At 42.3% G+C, this 17,235-nt stretch overlaps 1 protein-coding gene across 3 annotated transcripts in view; it reads left to right on the top strand.

Moving 5' to 3' along the window:
* Positions 1-17,235, top strand: part of KLHL32 (kelch like family member 32) — a 251,103-nt gene that overhangs the window by 179,171 nt on the left and 54,697 nt on the right. For all 3 annotated transcript variants that reach the window (XM_019486394.2, XM_006270483.4, XM_059732181.1), the window contains one exon: positions 3,646-3,861. In XM_019486394.2, coding sequence (XP_019341939.2) covers positions 3,646-3,861 — 216 coding nt within the window. The remainder of the gene's footprint in view (positions 1-3,645; positions 3,862-17,235) is intronic.

A 17,235-nucleotide genomic window follows, 5' to 3' on the forward strand; every position in this document is an offset into this window, starting at 1 on the left:
GGAATGCCATTAATATTACAAGTTCGCTTGCCAAAAACATATGAGAGGTCATTCTCAGCCATTACCCCTCCTTTCTGGACTCCCTCCTTTTTGAGACTTTACAGAGCTTGAACATGGACGGCTTTTGGAAGCACTGTAAGAATCTTCCTTTGGACAGGAGTTTAGCACACAAAGCTAGGCTGAGATATTGCTTAGGGGATCTATGTTGTATGATGATGTTCTATTTCCTTTTTAAGCTGTGGTGTTATCTTATTGCTCTTCTGTTTTATAAGTAATTCTGTTTTCTTATTATAAGATATCCTGAGCATTTGTTGAGAGGGGTGGCATACAAATCAAGTGAATGAATTAATGAATGAATGATGTCTAATGGCCACCAGGTTCTCCTTCAGCTTTTCCACCAGGACCTATTCTAATGCTCACCAAAATAAGCAGACATCTTTCTACTGACATTATTTTATGGTTGATCAGGGCTTATGATAGTTTTATTCTTATGATCTTCAAGACACGGTCATTTTTTCATGACCTCCAGTAAAATAAATGAAGGCCAGCCACTGCAAAAGATTCATAGATTCATAGATATTTGGGTTGGAAGGGACCTCAGTAGATCATTGAGTCCAACCCCCTGCCATGGGCAGGAAAGAGAGTTGGGGTTAGATGACCCTAGCCAGGTGCGTGTCTAGCCTCCTCTTAAAGACCCCAAGGTAGGGGAGAGCACCTCCTCCCTTGGAAGCCCATTCCAGATTCTGGCAACCTTTACTGTAAAGAAGTTCTTCCTGATGTCTAACCTAAACCTGCTCTCTGTCAGTTTGTGGCAGTTGTTCCTAGTTACTCCAAGGGGTGCCCTAGTAAACAGAGCATCTCTTATTCCTTGCTGCCCCACCCTGATGAATTTATAGGTGGCCACAAGATAACCTCTCAGCCTTCTCTTGCAGAGGCTGAAGAGATCCAGGTCCCTCAATCTTTCTTTGTAGGGCTTTGCCTGCAGGCCCCTAACCATATGCATGGCCCTTCTCTGAACCCTCTCGAGGTTATCCACATCCCTCTTGAAGTACAATGCCCAGAACTGGATGCAGTTCTCCAACTGCGGCCTAACCAGTGCCACATAGAGGGGAAGTAGCACTTCCCTGGACCTGTTTGTCATGTACCTTCTAACGCATGATAAAAGTCGAGTTAGATTTACTGATTCCTTTGTCATAATGAAGGGCTCAATATATTTAACCTGAGGTCCCTAAAATTTCCCACTGAATGACAGATACTCATTCAGTCATGAAAGAATCTGTTTCCATAGTTCAGAACATGATGCTCTATAACAGTGGTGCCTCTTTTTATTCCGCAGGCCTTATGAGCAGTGTCAAGTCTCTCCATGGGCTCAGATCCAGAGTAGCACAGCCTGACTTGGATCTGTCTATCTAGAGTAGGGGGGTGGAGGAGGAGCCCTGAACCAAACTCTGGGGGAACAGCCCGGTCCTGATCTGGCAATGGAGGAGGGGTGGGCATGAAGGGACAGGGTAGTCCCCATCTGGATGAGATGGAGTGGGGGAGGGGGGTGAAATGACTTTAATCCAGATGTGTGGGGTGAGGGGGAGCAGCTCAGCTCGGCCACAATTTGGACATGTGTGGGTGGCAGGGTGGGGAGCAGAGTGGCCCTGATCTAGATGTGGTGGGGGAGGAGAGCTGAGGCTGGAGCTGGCCACATGAAGCTTCCACTGTTCCCTGCTGCCAGGTTTTCCGACTCATGAAGGAACCCCGCAGGCCAGTTTCATGGGTCCATGGGTTGAGTACCCTTGCTCTGTAACAGTGTCAATTAAACAAGGGTGTTAGTTGTGAAATGCTGTGAAGTTCACTGTGACATATAGAACTTGCATTCTTGCCTTGATTGCATAGCAATGGCAGGCTCACAGAACAGAGAAAGGTAGAGACTGCAGTACCCTCTGTGGTCTGCAGCCATATGCACCCTTGAGCTAGCATATACTGCATATGTCTGTCACACAGGTTCCAGGCGTCTAACCTGACCTTCTTTAGCAGGAGGAATTAATTCTCCCTACATTTGTCTTAGTATGTAGAGGTGGGGACATTCTAAGATTTAATAGGAATCCTAAGGTTTTTGGCTATTACTGTTTATATCTACTTCTGATATAACCTACTGTCTTTGGAAAAGAATGTAGAATTTCTGTGCTAAAAGTTATAGCTTAAATAAATAGGGACACAATTTGTCCTTGACAGAGTCCTTCTTTGGAAGATATGTAGCGGGGATCTTGTTGCAATAGGAAGGGATAGAAGAAATTTAGCTCAGTTGCCCTGGAGTAATATCTTTTGGCATCCTCTAAACATATGTAGTAGGTGCTTGAACTATGTACCCTTCCCCACACAAACACAATCATACCTGCATACACTTGTGGCCAGTTCCACTGCACAACAGTCATAGGGACAACCGTAGTATTTACACATGCCTGAGGTGGCCTACAGAACATTATGGCATATCTCTTCTTCCTTTCCCACTTCCCTGCTCCTCTGTTCCATGTGCCAGCAGAGCAGCAAATTGACATTTACAGGATTTCTTGTCAGTTTCACTTGGCTCTGCCACTCCATCCAGCAGAGCAGTGAAGTGAAATTGATGTAATTTAGTCTGTTTCTCTTTCCTGCTCTGCTTCCCATGCTAACTAAGCAGCAAAGTGAAACTGACAAGAGTTCTTGTAGTTTTCACACATGGAGTCGGAATGGGGAGGGTCTAGTAACAGGGAACAGTCCATTAAAGGAGCTGTGCAGTAAACTGAGAAATAAATTCAGAAGAAGGAAAAAAGAGAAGAAAATGATTTGGGAGCAAAGAGCAAAAAACAGAGAAAATCATATGAACATCTTTGTTTCCCATATGTACTCACCTCTTTCCTAAAATGGGTGGAGTCATAACCTCTACTGTGAGAACTGTGTGGTCTAAATGAGTCAGCTGCTAACTGATATTGGATCTGGAAGAAGGACTGCCAAGCTGGAGATATGAGCCTTTATCTGGTGGATAGCAAGGACTTTCCTCCCTGAGTTATCATAGCTGTTGTGAATTTTCTGCTTCTAGAATATCAAGAAGGGGAATATTGGGTACTGTTGCTACAGGTGGTGAAGGGAGATGTGTTTTAACTAACTGATGATTTGTCTATAAATTACAAAATTATTTCAGTGTTCAATACAGAGGTACTAGATGAAACTTCATTGAAACTTGAATTTCTGTTTATGAAAGTAAGACAGATTAAATAATTAATAGTAAATACTGTAATTGAAAAGCAACTGTTCTGTAACAAAGCATTTATCAGAATTTTTGTTAAAAAATCACCTATTGAATTCTGCTTTTGTAATATAGTATGTATGTCACATTGGTGATTTTATCAGTTCCACATACAGCTGCAATGTTTTACAGTTTTTGCAACTGCATACATAAACCAGACAATTACCATACAAACTAGTACTGAAACCTGTATCACTTATATTTGCCTGATTTATACATGCAACTAATTCTCATGCATTTTTTACATACTTTAGCCTCAGGGTATGGTGCCCAGGTTGGATGTTACATTTAATGTCCTGAGATTCTCTGTTACCTTTAGTTTGCAGCTTGCTTTTTTTCTAAGACAAATTTTCTTTGCTTTACCTTTCTAGGAATTAAATAGCTTTAATTACTTGGACTTGTATAAACTTGCTGACCTCTTTAATCTCACATTGCTGGAGAAGGCAGTGGTTGACTTCTTAGTAAAACACCTGTCTGAGTTGTTGAAGAGTCACCCTGAGGAAGTCCTGGCTCTGCCATACTGTCTCCTTCGAGAAGTCCTGAAGAGCGACCGACTCACTTCACTAAGTGAACTGCAAATCTGGCAGGTAAGGAAATCAGTTAATTAATGAAATGTGTGATATTGTATAAACCATAGAATCCTTTGTTTTTCCAGAGTCCTTGAGAGCTCTAGAGAGACTAAAATGATCAAGGTCCCAAGGAAAAACTGGGAACATTGGCAAATAACTGGTTGAAAAAAGTCTTGTTTTTGGCATATTTATACGTGCTCCGGTGGGATGGAGGGGTGTTTTAATTAGAGCTGCTTTCAGGAGCCGCTCTAATTAAAACACCTGCAGCGTCTCATGTATTCAGCATCCTGTGCTTCAAAATGGCAGTGGGGGGACTTTAACTAAAGCTCGTTCAATGAGCTTTAGTTAAAATTCCCTCACCACCATTTGAAATTTGGGGATGTTAAATACACGACACTGAGGCTTCTGCACTTTTCTATTTAGAACACTCCAGCAGACTCGATAAATCGAATCTGCTCCAATTCATTATAATTGGAGCAGGCGTTGGGCACGTGTATAGGTGCCCATAAGTTCTGCTTGCCTGTTTTAGTGCAGTTAGTTAATTTGGAAGGAGTTTGTTTTGTGTTTGACTTGTGGCTTCTGGTATGGTATCAGGAGACAACTGTAGTGTCACAGCATTACAAATAGTGGGTGCACCTACACTTGCAATGAGTGCATTGAATAAACTCAAAAGCTTATTACTCTGGAGTTTTTTGCTCCTGGGTGCTCTGTTAGAACATGCACCCAGGAGCAATTAACTCCAAAGCAACCAGCTCTGGAGTTTATGCACATGTAGCATGTGGACCCTGGTTGGAGCAGCCCTGTCTGGCAGGGAGCCCTGTGGGTCAGCCTGCCAGCCCAGGGCTGCTCTAACTGGACTCAATGTGCCTGTGGAGGGGTTGGCTGGGGCATGAGGGTACTTTAGTGTGGGACTAGCCAGCAGGCAGCCCCTGCACTGAAGCCTCATACCCCAGCCAACTGGATCAGTGTCAACATGTGCACTGCTGCACATTAATAAACTGCAGCAAGGTAGTATTTGTAAATACAAGTTCTACCCTTCTGCAGAGTTTTTTAGCTTCCCGTGCCCTAATAAGGGCTCACTTGTAAACACTGAGACAGTTACTGCCGAGCTAATTAGTCAGCTCCACAGTTAACATCTCATATAGATGTACCCAGTGTGGATTAAAAATCTGATGCTAAAGAAATATGTATTCACATACCCATATATATATTTGTCATACACAGACTCATACATACATGTGAGCATACAGACAAAATCCAGTTTAGGAAACAATCCTACAAAGTATCTTGGGAAATAGATGTTTAGGAATGTAGTAGAAGCAAATATCCATTCTGTTCATTAAAATAATAAAGTGGGGGAAGGCAACTTAGGTTTTTCAAGATAGAAAGCAGAAGGAACAGAATTTTATCCTGTTAGGAAGGGAAGTACCTTGATCCAGTAAGAAGGATAGGGCCCATTTAGAGTCTTTTTAGGGCTCTCTTAAAGGAAAGTTATCTGCTATGTGACCTAGAGCAAGTCATTCAATTTCTCCATTGTGAAAATGAAGATAATGATATTTCCCTTCCTTTGTAAGGCACTTCAGGATCTACAGACAACTTGAACCATAAAAGAATAAACTATTACTTTTATGCTCATCTGAAGGATGCTAACCTACCAAAGTTCAATAGTTTGATCGCTTGGCTGAATTATGTTCCCATTAATGTATTTCCTAAATGTTGAGGAGTTTGGTAAAACCTTTTATTGGATGAACCATTACAGTTACAACACCATAGTGACCAAAATCTGAAGTCAGTTTCCTCCAGATTGAATCCTTCCTCTGCCCAAATCCTGAGAATATCCATATTACAGAGTTTATGGCATGGAACATTTTCTGTATAAGTAAGATTATACTAGAGTCTTGGCACACATTCCCTTGCTCCATAAAATGGTTTTGATGAAGTAGGATGTATACAGCGTATTGCTGACTGTCCTGTTTCCTTTATTATTACTTCACTGCTGGTGCAAGTACTCAGAAAAGTGCTTTGGAATACCTGCAGCAGAAAAGGTTTCGACAGAAAATCAAGTTATATTCTTTAATGCCTCCCTTTTAACAAGCATACCAGCACTAAACAGAATGGAAGAGTCAGCTCAATGTCTCCTCACTGGGACCACCCTTGGAAAGTGGGATTTCTCTGGTGCTGTGTCCCTGGCCCTGTCCTACAGCACAGATGCAAAAGCAGGTTTCTTAATGGCCTGCATAGCCCTAGGTGAATACTTCATACAGCAAATATGACAAAGCCTGTGCTAGTGCTTCAGGTTACACTGCAGACACTGCAGATAATCTCTCATAATGTACTGCTTTCTGAGTGACAACAAACTCTTCCCTGTCCACTTAAGTGGTGCTATAATTGCGTCTCTAAAGTTTACTAATGTTGTTATGTAAAATATTTAAACTGGTTTTCTGCTGCAGGAGATATATTTCCTGGTTCTCCAGAATATTAAAAGACACACACAAATATTTACCAATTTAGGCATTCAGTGGGCAATAAGAAACTGTTTTTGCTTTATCTTAGTAAATAAGTAATTCCCTCATAGTCAACCTAATAGAAGAAAATCAAATCAGACCAGCTATATTGCCTCAAGTGTAGTTAAGTTCATCATTTTTGCTAAGGTTATAGTGGTAATGCAATATACCATGGAAGAATCTAATATTCAGCCCAGGGTGAAGATTGGGTATGCCAGAGGATTAGTGTCAGGGTGCTTTATAGAAGTGAAACTTGATGGACAGGCTGGAGACAGATCTACAGAATCTCATTAAATTGCTGAATTGTTCATTACTGAGCACTCTCACTGTAATAAAGTGCTCATTGACTTTGACAAATCCCCATCCCACATCTTAAGGAAGAACAGCAAAGCAAGAGGTGTTGGGGAAGCAAGAGGAAATTGGCACAAAGTGGGGCAGATAATAGATAGCTGATGGGGGATACCACTATTTGATTAATATGTCCTACCTGTAACTAGTGTGGCCTCCTGGCCACACACACATTATAATAACATTGATTCAACATATCCCCAAGGTACCTTCCACCAGTGGGGCTCCCAGGGAGCCCAATCCACAAATTAAAACTGCCCTTACAGGACAGGACCCCTGGAAAGGATGACGATGTCCCCAGGGCACAGCTGCTTTCACTGGTTCAGGAAGATTTAAACATATAATCAAGCCAAATATTTGTAAAGATGAAGATGGTTACAAGAAAGAATATATAGTTGACAATCCTTGAATAATTGATCTGATTAAAATATGAAATAACTGTAGCTTGCATATGGTCTCTGCTGTTTTTTTCAGGCTGTCATTTATGGTTTGTCCAGTTTTACTGAATGTTGTGAAATACAGGCCAAAGCAAAATTTTGTAACATTTAAAAATAATATTAGTTTCTAGCAGCCATCAAAATGTGGCTAGCATGTGAAAATTATATGCTACTGTCATGATAATTATAGATTATCTTGCAAAGTTTTCCAAACAAGTACAAAGTGACTAAAGTAAATAATACACATCTCTCTCTCTCTCTTAATAATAGAGAAAATGTATTCTATTTATTTTCCTACTCTACAAGGATCTTCTTGTTTTAGGAACAACTTGAAAAGATACAGAAATATATTTTACTACTGAAACAGCTGTGATAAGCACTTAGCAGTACTGTATTAATTTAACTACAAAGAAAGTGCCCATTCCTAACTTGAGCTTCCTAGCTTGAAAAATACAATACAGACTTAAATAGATTGACAAGAAAATGGACCAATTTTAAGAAGACACGGTGGTTGGAAGGAGGGATCAGATCCCATCATGACATTACTACTTGCCAGTGATGGGGGAGATCAGGATCATAATACCAGGTTCCCCCTGCACCGGCAAGTTGAAAGAAGAGTGCCCACGGGTCCAGCTGGGGCCGGCAATCAGCTGATTGTTGGCCCTGTCTCCAGATAGCGCTGGGTTTACTTTGAGACAGGGGCAGGCTGGGCTGGCCAGCAAACAGCTGATTGTTAAAACTTTATATCTGGTAGTTCTGACCAAGCTGCTGGGCTCAGGAGACCACCAGCTCCCCAGCTGCCATTTCCATGGGTGCCCCAGAAACTTAAAAAAGTGAACGTCCATTCAGTGATCCTGAGATTGGGGGGACAGTCCCTGATGTCAGGGTCACAGGACCCAGTGCTTTCCTCAGCCCAATCCCACTGATTGGGTGAGGGAGGTTTGTGTCCTGGCCTGGGGTTGCCCCATGCTGGATTCCTGGGTTCAGTTGAGCATTGGGATATGTCACGGGTCAGTCCCAACATGCCACATAATCCGTTGAAGGCATGACACAAACAAGTTGCAGCGATGTTACACATTTTATGTGGACTATCTTTGTGGTGCATTTGCTATATTATCACACCATAAAGTGACTTTAACATGTGGCTGGGTTACTATGTATGGCATGATTAACACCTTAATTGCATTTTAAAGAAATGTGCCAAAGCCCTAACTCTACTCCTCTTTAAACTGATGTGCTTTCCCAAAGATCGCAAAGTGTTATCTGCTTAATTAGAGCACTCCGGGTATTTCACTATATCCGGGCTGGAGAGAATGCCCAGATTCTGGGCTCCATCCCACATAAAATGTTTACTGCAGAGTGGCATAAGAAGAGGAGATTGTATTAAAAATGCAATCCCTCCCTAGTCATAAAAATAGTACTGATGGATCTGTACAGAGTAGCTGGATATGAATCTGAGAAGCTTTGTCCAGAAACACCTTGTTCAGTAAAAAGCATAATCCCAGAAGGATGAAGGAGTCAAAAAATAATGTGATTTTAACTTGTGATTTCAGATATTTAGACTATAAAACCATCCATTCCAGGGCAAATAATTCATTTTAGTCAGCTACGCTCAATATTTTAACATCTAAAAATTAACACAGGAACATGTTCAACATACACAGGTTATTATAACATAAAAAAAAAATGAGTCAAGAAACATACTCACTTTGTAATGTTGAAGAGAGATGTCAGAGCACAGGTAACTGATATACCTCTGTGGAAGTCATTGAATTAACATTTGCTTTGCAAAAAACCTTCTAATGTTTGTTTGCCCCCCAAATCTCAGCTTCTCTCTAAAGGGAACTTCCATTGAAAGCAAAAGGCCTTTAAAATTGTGAACACCTTTTCTAGCTTTATTATTATTTCCTCGTAACCATGCTTAAACAACAATAATGCTTTTTTGGAGAATCAGGGAAAATGCAGTTTCTCTTAAAAATAAATGTAGCTAGCAATTTCTGAAAACATATGCATCAGAAAGAGCATCCATTTGGCTGTACTTTTATGGAATCTATTTTTTAATTAATGTTTTTCTATAGCGATTGTGTATTAGTATGCGGGAGACTTAAACAGTACTTTTTTAATGTATCTGTTACATAGGTTATGTGCTGCATTAGATTGTGTGTGCAGCAAAATCAATGATGGGGAAGAAGGGATTAAGTAAAAATGTAGGAGAGAAAAAAAGGGAAAATCCCAAATGAAAACAAACATGAATAGTTCTTTGGTATCATTCTTCCCTTGTTCTATATTTATGATTAACATAACTGACAGAGATATTGCATAACATGAAACTTCAAATGCTTTACAGCTGAGAACATAAATATCTAGACTATTATTAGGGGAAAGTGAATCTTCTCATAATTGGGCATTTCTAAAAGGGCTCATTGGCTCTACTTTAAGGAAACAGCTGATTTCTTTCCCTTCATAACTGAAAAAGTAATCAATCTTATACAATAGTGTATGTATCCGGAGAAGTCTGGCAGCAGTTGGCTTCTTGTTGGAAACTATGTGAAGTAATATGCCAAATTTAGAAGCTAATAAAATAATGTTAGCCTTAGTTTTGCTGTAGATAGCGATCTGTCGTCATCTAATTAAAAATCTTGATTTTCCAGGGGCTTAGATCATCACTGGTCAGAGGCGCATAATAATAGTTAGGCGGGAATATTGATTAGGTCATTCTGTGCCCCAGTAATAGATTTATCAAGTGATACTATGCTCTGCACTTGATTTTAGCCAAAAGACTAATCCTCAATTACATTGGAGTGAAAACAAGTACTCAGAAATTCAATATAGTTTGTTTCCCCCATCTTACTTTATTGCTTATACAAAGGGCTGTAAAGTGATTTTTTTTTAAGTTTAGACTACTTTAGATTATTTTTGTGAATTCAAGTGAAGTAAGTTAAGAAAAAGATTATTTTTTACATGTTATTAGCAAGGTAATAATTCATAATTAACTGTCAACTGATCAAAAAAGATTTAGGTAATGTTGGTAAAGCAGCCGGATATGTTGCCACCAATAGTTTGTTCAACCATTGAACAAGATACTCTGTATCAACTCAGCAACGGCCATGTAAGATTTTCAAAGTCTGTTAATACATTCCAGTGTACTGGTACTGCACCAGGACTAAAAGGTTTGTTTCTGCTTGTTCCTGTCAAATTAGAGGGGGTGGATCCTTCTCCTGCTTTAGTACAAACTGGAAATAACAACATATTAACCTGAATAGGGAGAAAGGGAAATTATGGGAAAGCCACAGTGCAATAAACAGGCCAGGTTGAAAGCCTGAGGCATGTTGTTGAGCCTATCGGTAAAAAGGATGCAGTGGATTATTACTGCTCCAGAGCTCAAAGCTATCTGGATGTGGCCCAAATTAACACGTTTGTCAGCCTCCTTTTTACACTGTTAATTTATAAACCTTTATTTCCCCTTGGTGGTTTGGAGAATTCTCTCTCAGAGACTAGATCCTCCTTTTTGTTGCCTCTTTCTCATAGGCTCAGGGTTTAGCTAGATCCATCTCTTGAGCTGCTTCTTGGTGCAGTTGTGAACAGGTGAGATATTTTAGAGTAAAATTTAACTCAGCAGCACTTATTCCAAGCCCACTGAATTTTAGTGCAACTTGGGCTCTCAAGTCACATATGTGGTTTTCATCCTCTCTGGAAAGTTAGAGAGACATGCCATTCTCTGCCCATCTCTCAGCCACCTAGGGACTAAACCTAAAATTTGGATGGCTGACTAGAATGCTAGACTACAGTTTAGAAGCTGGTTGTCATGCTAGATTTTCCAGTTCGCCCATGCCATACCAACAACTCAGATTTGAAGTTTTTCATTGTAAATTATTTGATTCCATAGTTTTATGGAAATTTTTATATGAGGGTGATTTAAAATGACATTTTTCAGAGGGTTAGATACATTTTGACCAGATGCTAGGTGTTTAGGTCAAATAATAATAGTAACAATATAGATAACTAAAAAAGAGTGCATTTAATTAGTACATTAGCAGTGACGTGCTTATATGGTACATTATCCTTTTACTTCTCGAGAAGTGAGTTTAAATGGTGTCTTGGGCAGTAAGTGAAATTGTGTTGATGGTCTAATGCTAGTCCCTTGTGTGTATTTATACTTAATGATAAACCATCACAATAAACAGGTTTGTCAGCCTCTCCTCAAAAGAGGCCCAGGAGTGGAAGAAAAGGGTTGATGCATGTTATGACTGAGATATATTGGCAGAGTTGTATGAAATATTAGCACAGTGTCTCCTTACATGATGCCTAGTTTTCACCAGCTATTTTTGTAGTTGGCTCATTTTCATTAATATCCACTTCATGCCAAGGTAAGGATCATGACAATGAATGAACATCTCAGGAACTATCATGTAGAATAAACCATACTAGAACTAATTTGGAGTCTCACTTGCACAGGCATAATCCAGGAGTAAAGCCAGAATAATGCAAGTACATTGGTGTTAGGCTGGTGTGAGATCAGGACTGTTTAAAAGGATTGATTTATTTTTTCCACTCTATCCCTAATATAAAATAGCATAACCTTACATTAAATATCTATAATGATGGTATTTCCAGCAACCTCGCTGAACTGTTTGTTCCATTGATTCTGTGGTTTCATACAGTTTATGCTCCATTGCTTACACTCTTAGAATCATTGACTACCAATTAAAATTGGCAACATTCCTCGACGTGTGTAGAGAGCTATATCTTTTATTGTTTGCCTTAGCTATCAACATGAATATTCTCTTAATCTTGTTGCACTATTTGTTACTTTCCTCTGAACTTCCTCCAAATCTGTTTTTTTTTTCCTTTCAGATGTAATAATTTCTTGTTACTACTGTAAACCTATACTGTAGCAATCTAGACAGGTTTTTATTGCGTTAAAACAGTAATTTAGGAGGGAATCTCTCTGTTCTTTGCTTCTAGTTTTCATTTTGATACTTGTGGAATAGACTCCATGATTGTTTGCTGCTGTTGTAAGCAATAAAGAAATTACTTGCAGGCATTACTTGGGCCACAACATCCTATGTAACATTGCCCACCTAATTTATTCTAGATTAACTGGAATTGCATAGACCGTCAGGCCAGTAGCTCCTAAAATTAGGTCATCTCTTCTGCTAAGCAGGGAATGCATGATGAAGTAAAAGAAAAATCTAATCAAAACAACTCCAGAAAAATGACATCAAGACACACCTTCAATAAAACAGTTTATGTTATGCTATGTTCCTGTATATTCAAATATATTGCTATATTGCTGTATAAGCATTAGCTTATGAGGTTTTGGGGAGTTTGTTGTGTTGCATGGATCTATCGTGGAAGGGTCTTTAGTATAATTGGATCAACATATAGTTAGGTAAAAGAAAGATTTCTTGGGTCATTAGTGTTGTACTGCAGTTAAGGTAACACATGCAGTTTCAAGGACAAGGGTAGTATATTTCTAAGTTTGATTATTATCTGTTTGTACATACATTGGTAACCCTCCTACCAAAGAACATTTAGGTACAAGTACAGAAGTACAAGCCTCAGTCACTACAGATGTCACAAGTTGGCAACTCAAAAGAGTTGTTGTTCCCATGTTACTTAACACACAATTTTACTATGCCCTTTTTAATTAAAATCTGATTAAACAGGTAAATATTGCCTACTACTTAGAGGCTGCTAACCTCAGGCTTTGATGGAGCATAGACTAGAGATGAGAGGCAGCCTCTGCAGTGAATGTCCAGCTGTTCACCCCACTACACGTTACTCTTTTTTGTAGTTAAAAAACAGTTATAGCTGCTTATAACTATAGAGACAAGGAAGAGAGGGAGAGAAAAGAAAATTCTGATCTAAACTATTTAAAGTCTTCCTGGAGTATCATCATGCCCTTAAACTACAGATGATAGGAAACGAAATGAGCACAGTACTTTGAATATATAAATGTGTGTTTACACATTATTCTGCTGCTTGGAGCAGCTGCATTTTGAGCTGGCTGAGCTTCTTTGGTAATGGTATGGCTAAAGCAAAAGCTACTAATTTAGTCTTTAGGCAACTAAACAATGTGGGTAGGGACACCTTAGACAGGAAAAGTCACTCCTTCAGAACCAGACATGGAAGGTGAAAAGGCATTATGGACTGCTGCTATGTTCACGAGCAGCATCCTGTTTTTAGAAATAATGTGCTGCTTCACATTGATTGAATTAGTCACTTACACTAGCAAATGGCAAGACAGTATTCCCAGTCAGTCAGAGTTTTAATTTTTTACAATACTATTGCTCAGAGCAGCTGCTAAAACTTGCCTGATTAACTGTTGTCTTCTGCTACCACTACTGTCATGGTCATGAAAAAGTGGGTTATATTGCCTTTCCTAGAACATCACAGTACTTTGAAGTGTGATGAAACCAGGAGAGGGAAGAACTAGGGGACCTTTCTTAAGCTTCTACTTGCCAGAACAGGGATCAGCTTTGCAAGAGGACCATCAAAGTAATATGGGTTAGGTGCAGAGTTGGACGGTTCCATGGCCTTAAATTCATAGTGTGCCTTTTATATGGAGGAGAGCATGAGAAAAAAAGCAGCCAAAAAGACTGTGAGAAGGAGCCTTGAACACCTGCTGTTGGAACACTTATTGAAACCATAATGTTCAATTCTGTGAAATTCACCCTTTAAGTAAATCAGTGTTTAAATATTTAGAGAATGATCTCACAGTGATAAGTCAGTGCAGTGGAAATTTGGTGACAATGATCACATTAAGTGTAATCATAAAAAACATCTTAGACCTAGATCCTCAAAGGTATTTGAAATGCATTAATTTGGCTTTGTAACACTTAATGCCTCCTGTCTAATGGACTCAGCTCTGAGATGAGTGTTCAGATTCTCCATGTGGTGCTTGGTGAGAGCCAGAGCCGGATTAACGCATAGGCAAGCTAGGCACATGCCTAGGGCCCTGTGCTGTGGGGGGGCCCTGGTCCTTCCCTCCATGGCAGCAGTGCAAATGGCCCCGTCTGCCTCTCTTCCTTTCCATTCCTCTCCGCTGGCCTTGCCACTGTGGTGGGTGCTTCCTGGTAGTGGCTCTGAGCCCTGCTCCCCACAAGCAGCAGTGCTGGGATGGGGAGAGGGGTTTTGACCAGCCTGGGGCTCACGAGTTTGTTTGCCTAGGTCCCACTAAAGGGTTAATCTATCCCTGGTGAGAGCTCAGAATAAAGGAATGGAGCCTCAGAAGCTAGCAAGCTCAGGGTGGAAGAAATGCCTAAAGTTTAGGGGCCTGACCGATCAGAAATAGAGTCCTCCTTTCATTCAAGATCTTCATCTGGAAATCCTCTCCTGGGATTAGGTGCCTAAACTAGATCATACCCTTAGGTAGACTTTTTTCCATGGAAAAATACAGCAAGATGAAGGACAGCTTAGTGTTAAGGGCACTCTCCTGGATGCGGAAGACCTCAGTTAAATTCTCAGATTTTAGAGTAGAAACAAACTGTTACCCATGCAACTGTCCTACTCACTAGGCCAGGGGTGGGCAGAATGCAGCCCAGAGGCTGGATGCGGCCCACCAGGCCATTCTTTCTGGCCCGCAGGGCCCCTAAAAAATTTAGAAAATTAATATTTATCTGCCCTGGTCTGCCTGTCCAAGTTTTGATGGCTTGCCAAAACTCAGTAAGCGGCCCTCTGCCCAAAATAATTGCCCGCCCCTGCACTAGACTATTCTAGGATCTGTCTCTTCCAGTTTTCCTGTTGGAGATACTCCAGTTTGCATTAGTAATTAAGTATTCATTAGGCCAGAGAGAGTCACTGACCGTATATCCCACTCTGTTAGCACACTCACTTGGCATGCAGGAATGCCCTAATCAGTGTTTAAATATTTAGAGAATAACAACTTCAACAGGGAAAACTGAGAAAGACTTGTTCCAGAATACCAAATAGCTGATAATGTAACTCCAGTAGAGTTGAAGCCTTTGTTCTCCCTGATTTGGAGCAGATTTTCTGCATTTTGGTTTAATGTCCTAACCACTAGGGGAGATGCACACCCATTTTCTTTATGGCTAGGGACAGAAGTTACACATAAACCAGTTTAAGTGATCAGAAAGTGGTTAAACCTACAACAGAACATAAGCTCAGTGCACATAAACCAGTTTCAAAATGGCCAAAACCAGTTTGAGATAAACCTGGTAGAATGTGTCAGTATCAGACTTAACTGACTGAGCTCAAAACAGTTTATGGCACTTCTGTCCCAGACCCCTTCCTGGTTTAAGTTAAACCAGAGTCCCCCAGCATCTGAGCATGCTTTTGAGCCCTGGGCTGAGCTGTGCTCTCTGCTCCAGTGGAGCAGGACTGGCCCCGCCCCTCTGTTCCCTAGCCAGAGCAAGGACAGGGTGGGGTGGGGACCTGGCCAGATACTGGCCTCCAGAAGGGAAAAGGGAAGAGGTTTATTCCCTCCCACTCGCTCCCCTGTCCCACCAGCAGGGACCTGCATTTCTCCACTGGCTGTTCCAGTGCTGGGGACGTGGCCAGCTCTGGCAGTAGCTTTGAGTGATCTGGCCAGGGAGAGGGTTTAATTTCTCCCTCCCTTTCCCACCAGCACAGACCTGAGCTAGTGTCCACTGGGTGCTGCACCCTCGCTGCTGCAGCAGCAGAGCCGGGGCACTACCAGACACCGGCCGGCATGGCCCCTGAGGCAGAGGGTGCAGGAAGGGGTGTTATTTTCCTTTCTCCCTCTCACATCTAGTTAAGGGGGCAGGAGGGGGCTTATCTCACCACTCATCCCCAGCAGGGAGTGAGTGGTGGCGGCAGCAGTCAGGGTGAGTAGACCTGGCTGCGGTCCCCCAGGGGCAGAGGGGGGAATAACTCCTCTCCCTGACCCCTGCCTAAGGGGCCCATACCAGCTGGCCTCTGTCCCCACCCCCATCACCCTGGGAGTGGTGAGGGGGAAGTGACCATGATGGGGGCTGCAGCCCCTGACACAGTGTCCCAGAGTGTAAGCTTCTTTCCAGCAGGGGGGCCGTGCTGCAGAGTGGGAAAAGCTGCCACAGACTGCACAGGGCAAGCAGTGGTAGTGCTAGGGAGCTTGGGGGGCTATGGCCCCCTTCAAGCCCCGGTGCTGCCACTCACCCCACACAGTCTGTGTCAGCTCTGACCCCTTATTCTTGGCCTCACCATTGGGAAGAGGCTCACACTCCCTGGGTACCAGGACAGGAGCTGTTGCCCTGTCAGGAACCTGCCCCCTTGCCTCTCCGGTGGCAGGGTTGGGGGCCTGGCCAGAGGTCGGCTGGCAGGGCCTCTTAGGTGAGAGGGCAGGGTTTCCCCCCTCCCTCTGGCATCTGGTGGAGGGGGAAGAAGGGGGTTTATCTTGCTGCTTGTCCCGCGCAGGGAGGAGCGGTGGTTGGGGCAGACAGACCTCAGCTGCAGTTCCCCGGGGCCAGTGTGGGTAGAGGGGGAAATAACCTCCTCCCTGCACCCTCTGCCTCAGAGGCCATGCCAGCTGGCTGCAGCAGCAAAGGGGGAGTGCCTGGCAGACCCCAGCTCAGGTCCATGCTCGTGGGACAGGGAGTGGAGAATTAAACCCCGCCTCCTGGCCAGTTCACTCCAAGCTACGTGCCCCCCTAGCACAGCTTTCCTGCAGCCCAGGGCTGCTCTTGTGCCATCTGGCTCCTGGCCTGAGCTACTGCAGGAATGTGCCTGCATTTTGTGAATGTCTGTTCACTTGCAAATTGGTTCAAACTATGCAGGTTGAACTAACCTGCAAAGATTGAATAAATTCAGGCTCTGGCTTTTTTAATGTCTGTCCCTAGCCCACATGCCAGGTAGGATTTATTGCAAGTTCTGTGCCAACCTGACACTAAGATGTGGGGGGATGTGGGCACACTAGAAGGGAGGAATAGGCTGCAATCAGACCTAGACAGGTTACAGGGGTGGGCGGATGAGAACAGGATGGGTTTCAGCACTGACAAGTAGAAGGTGCTGCACCTGGGGAGGAAGAACCAGCAGCATACCTACAGGCTGGGGAACTCCCTTCTCATCAGTGCAGAGGCAGAAAAGGATCTTGGGGTCATTATTGATGCCAAAATGAACATGGGCCGACAGTGTGGGGACGT

The sequence above is a fragment of the Alligator mississippiensis genome, chromosome 1, assembly GCF_030867095.1.
Source record: "Alligator mississippiensis isolate rAllMis1 chromosome 1, rAllMis1, whole genome shotgun sequence".
NCBI lineage: Eukaryota > Metazoa > Chordata > Crocodylia > Alligatoridae > Alligator > Alligator mississippiensis.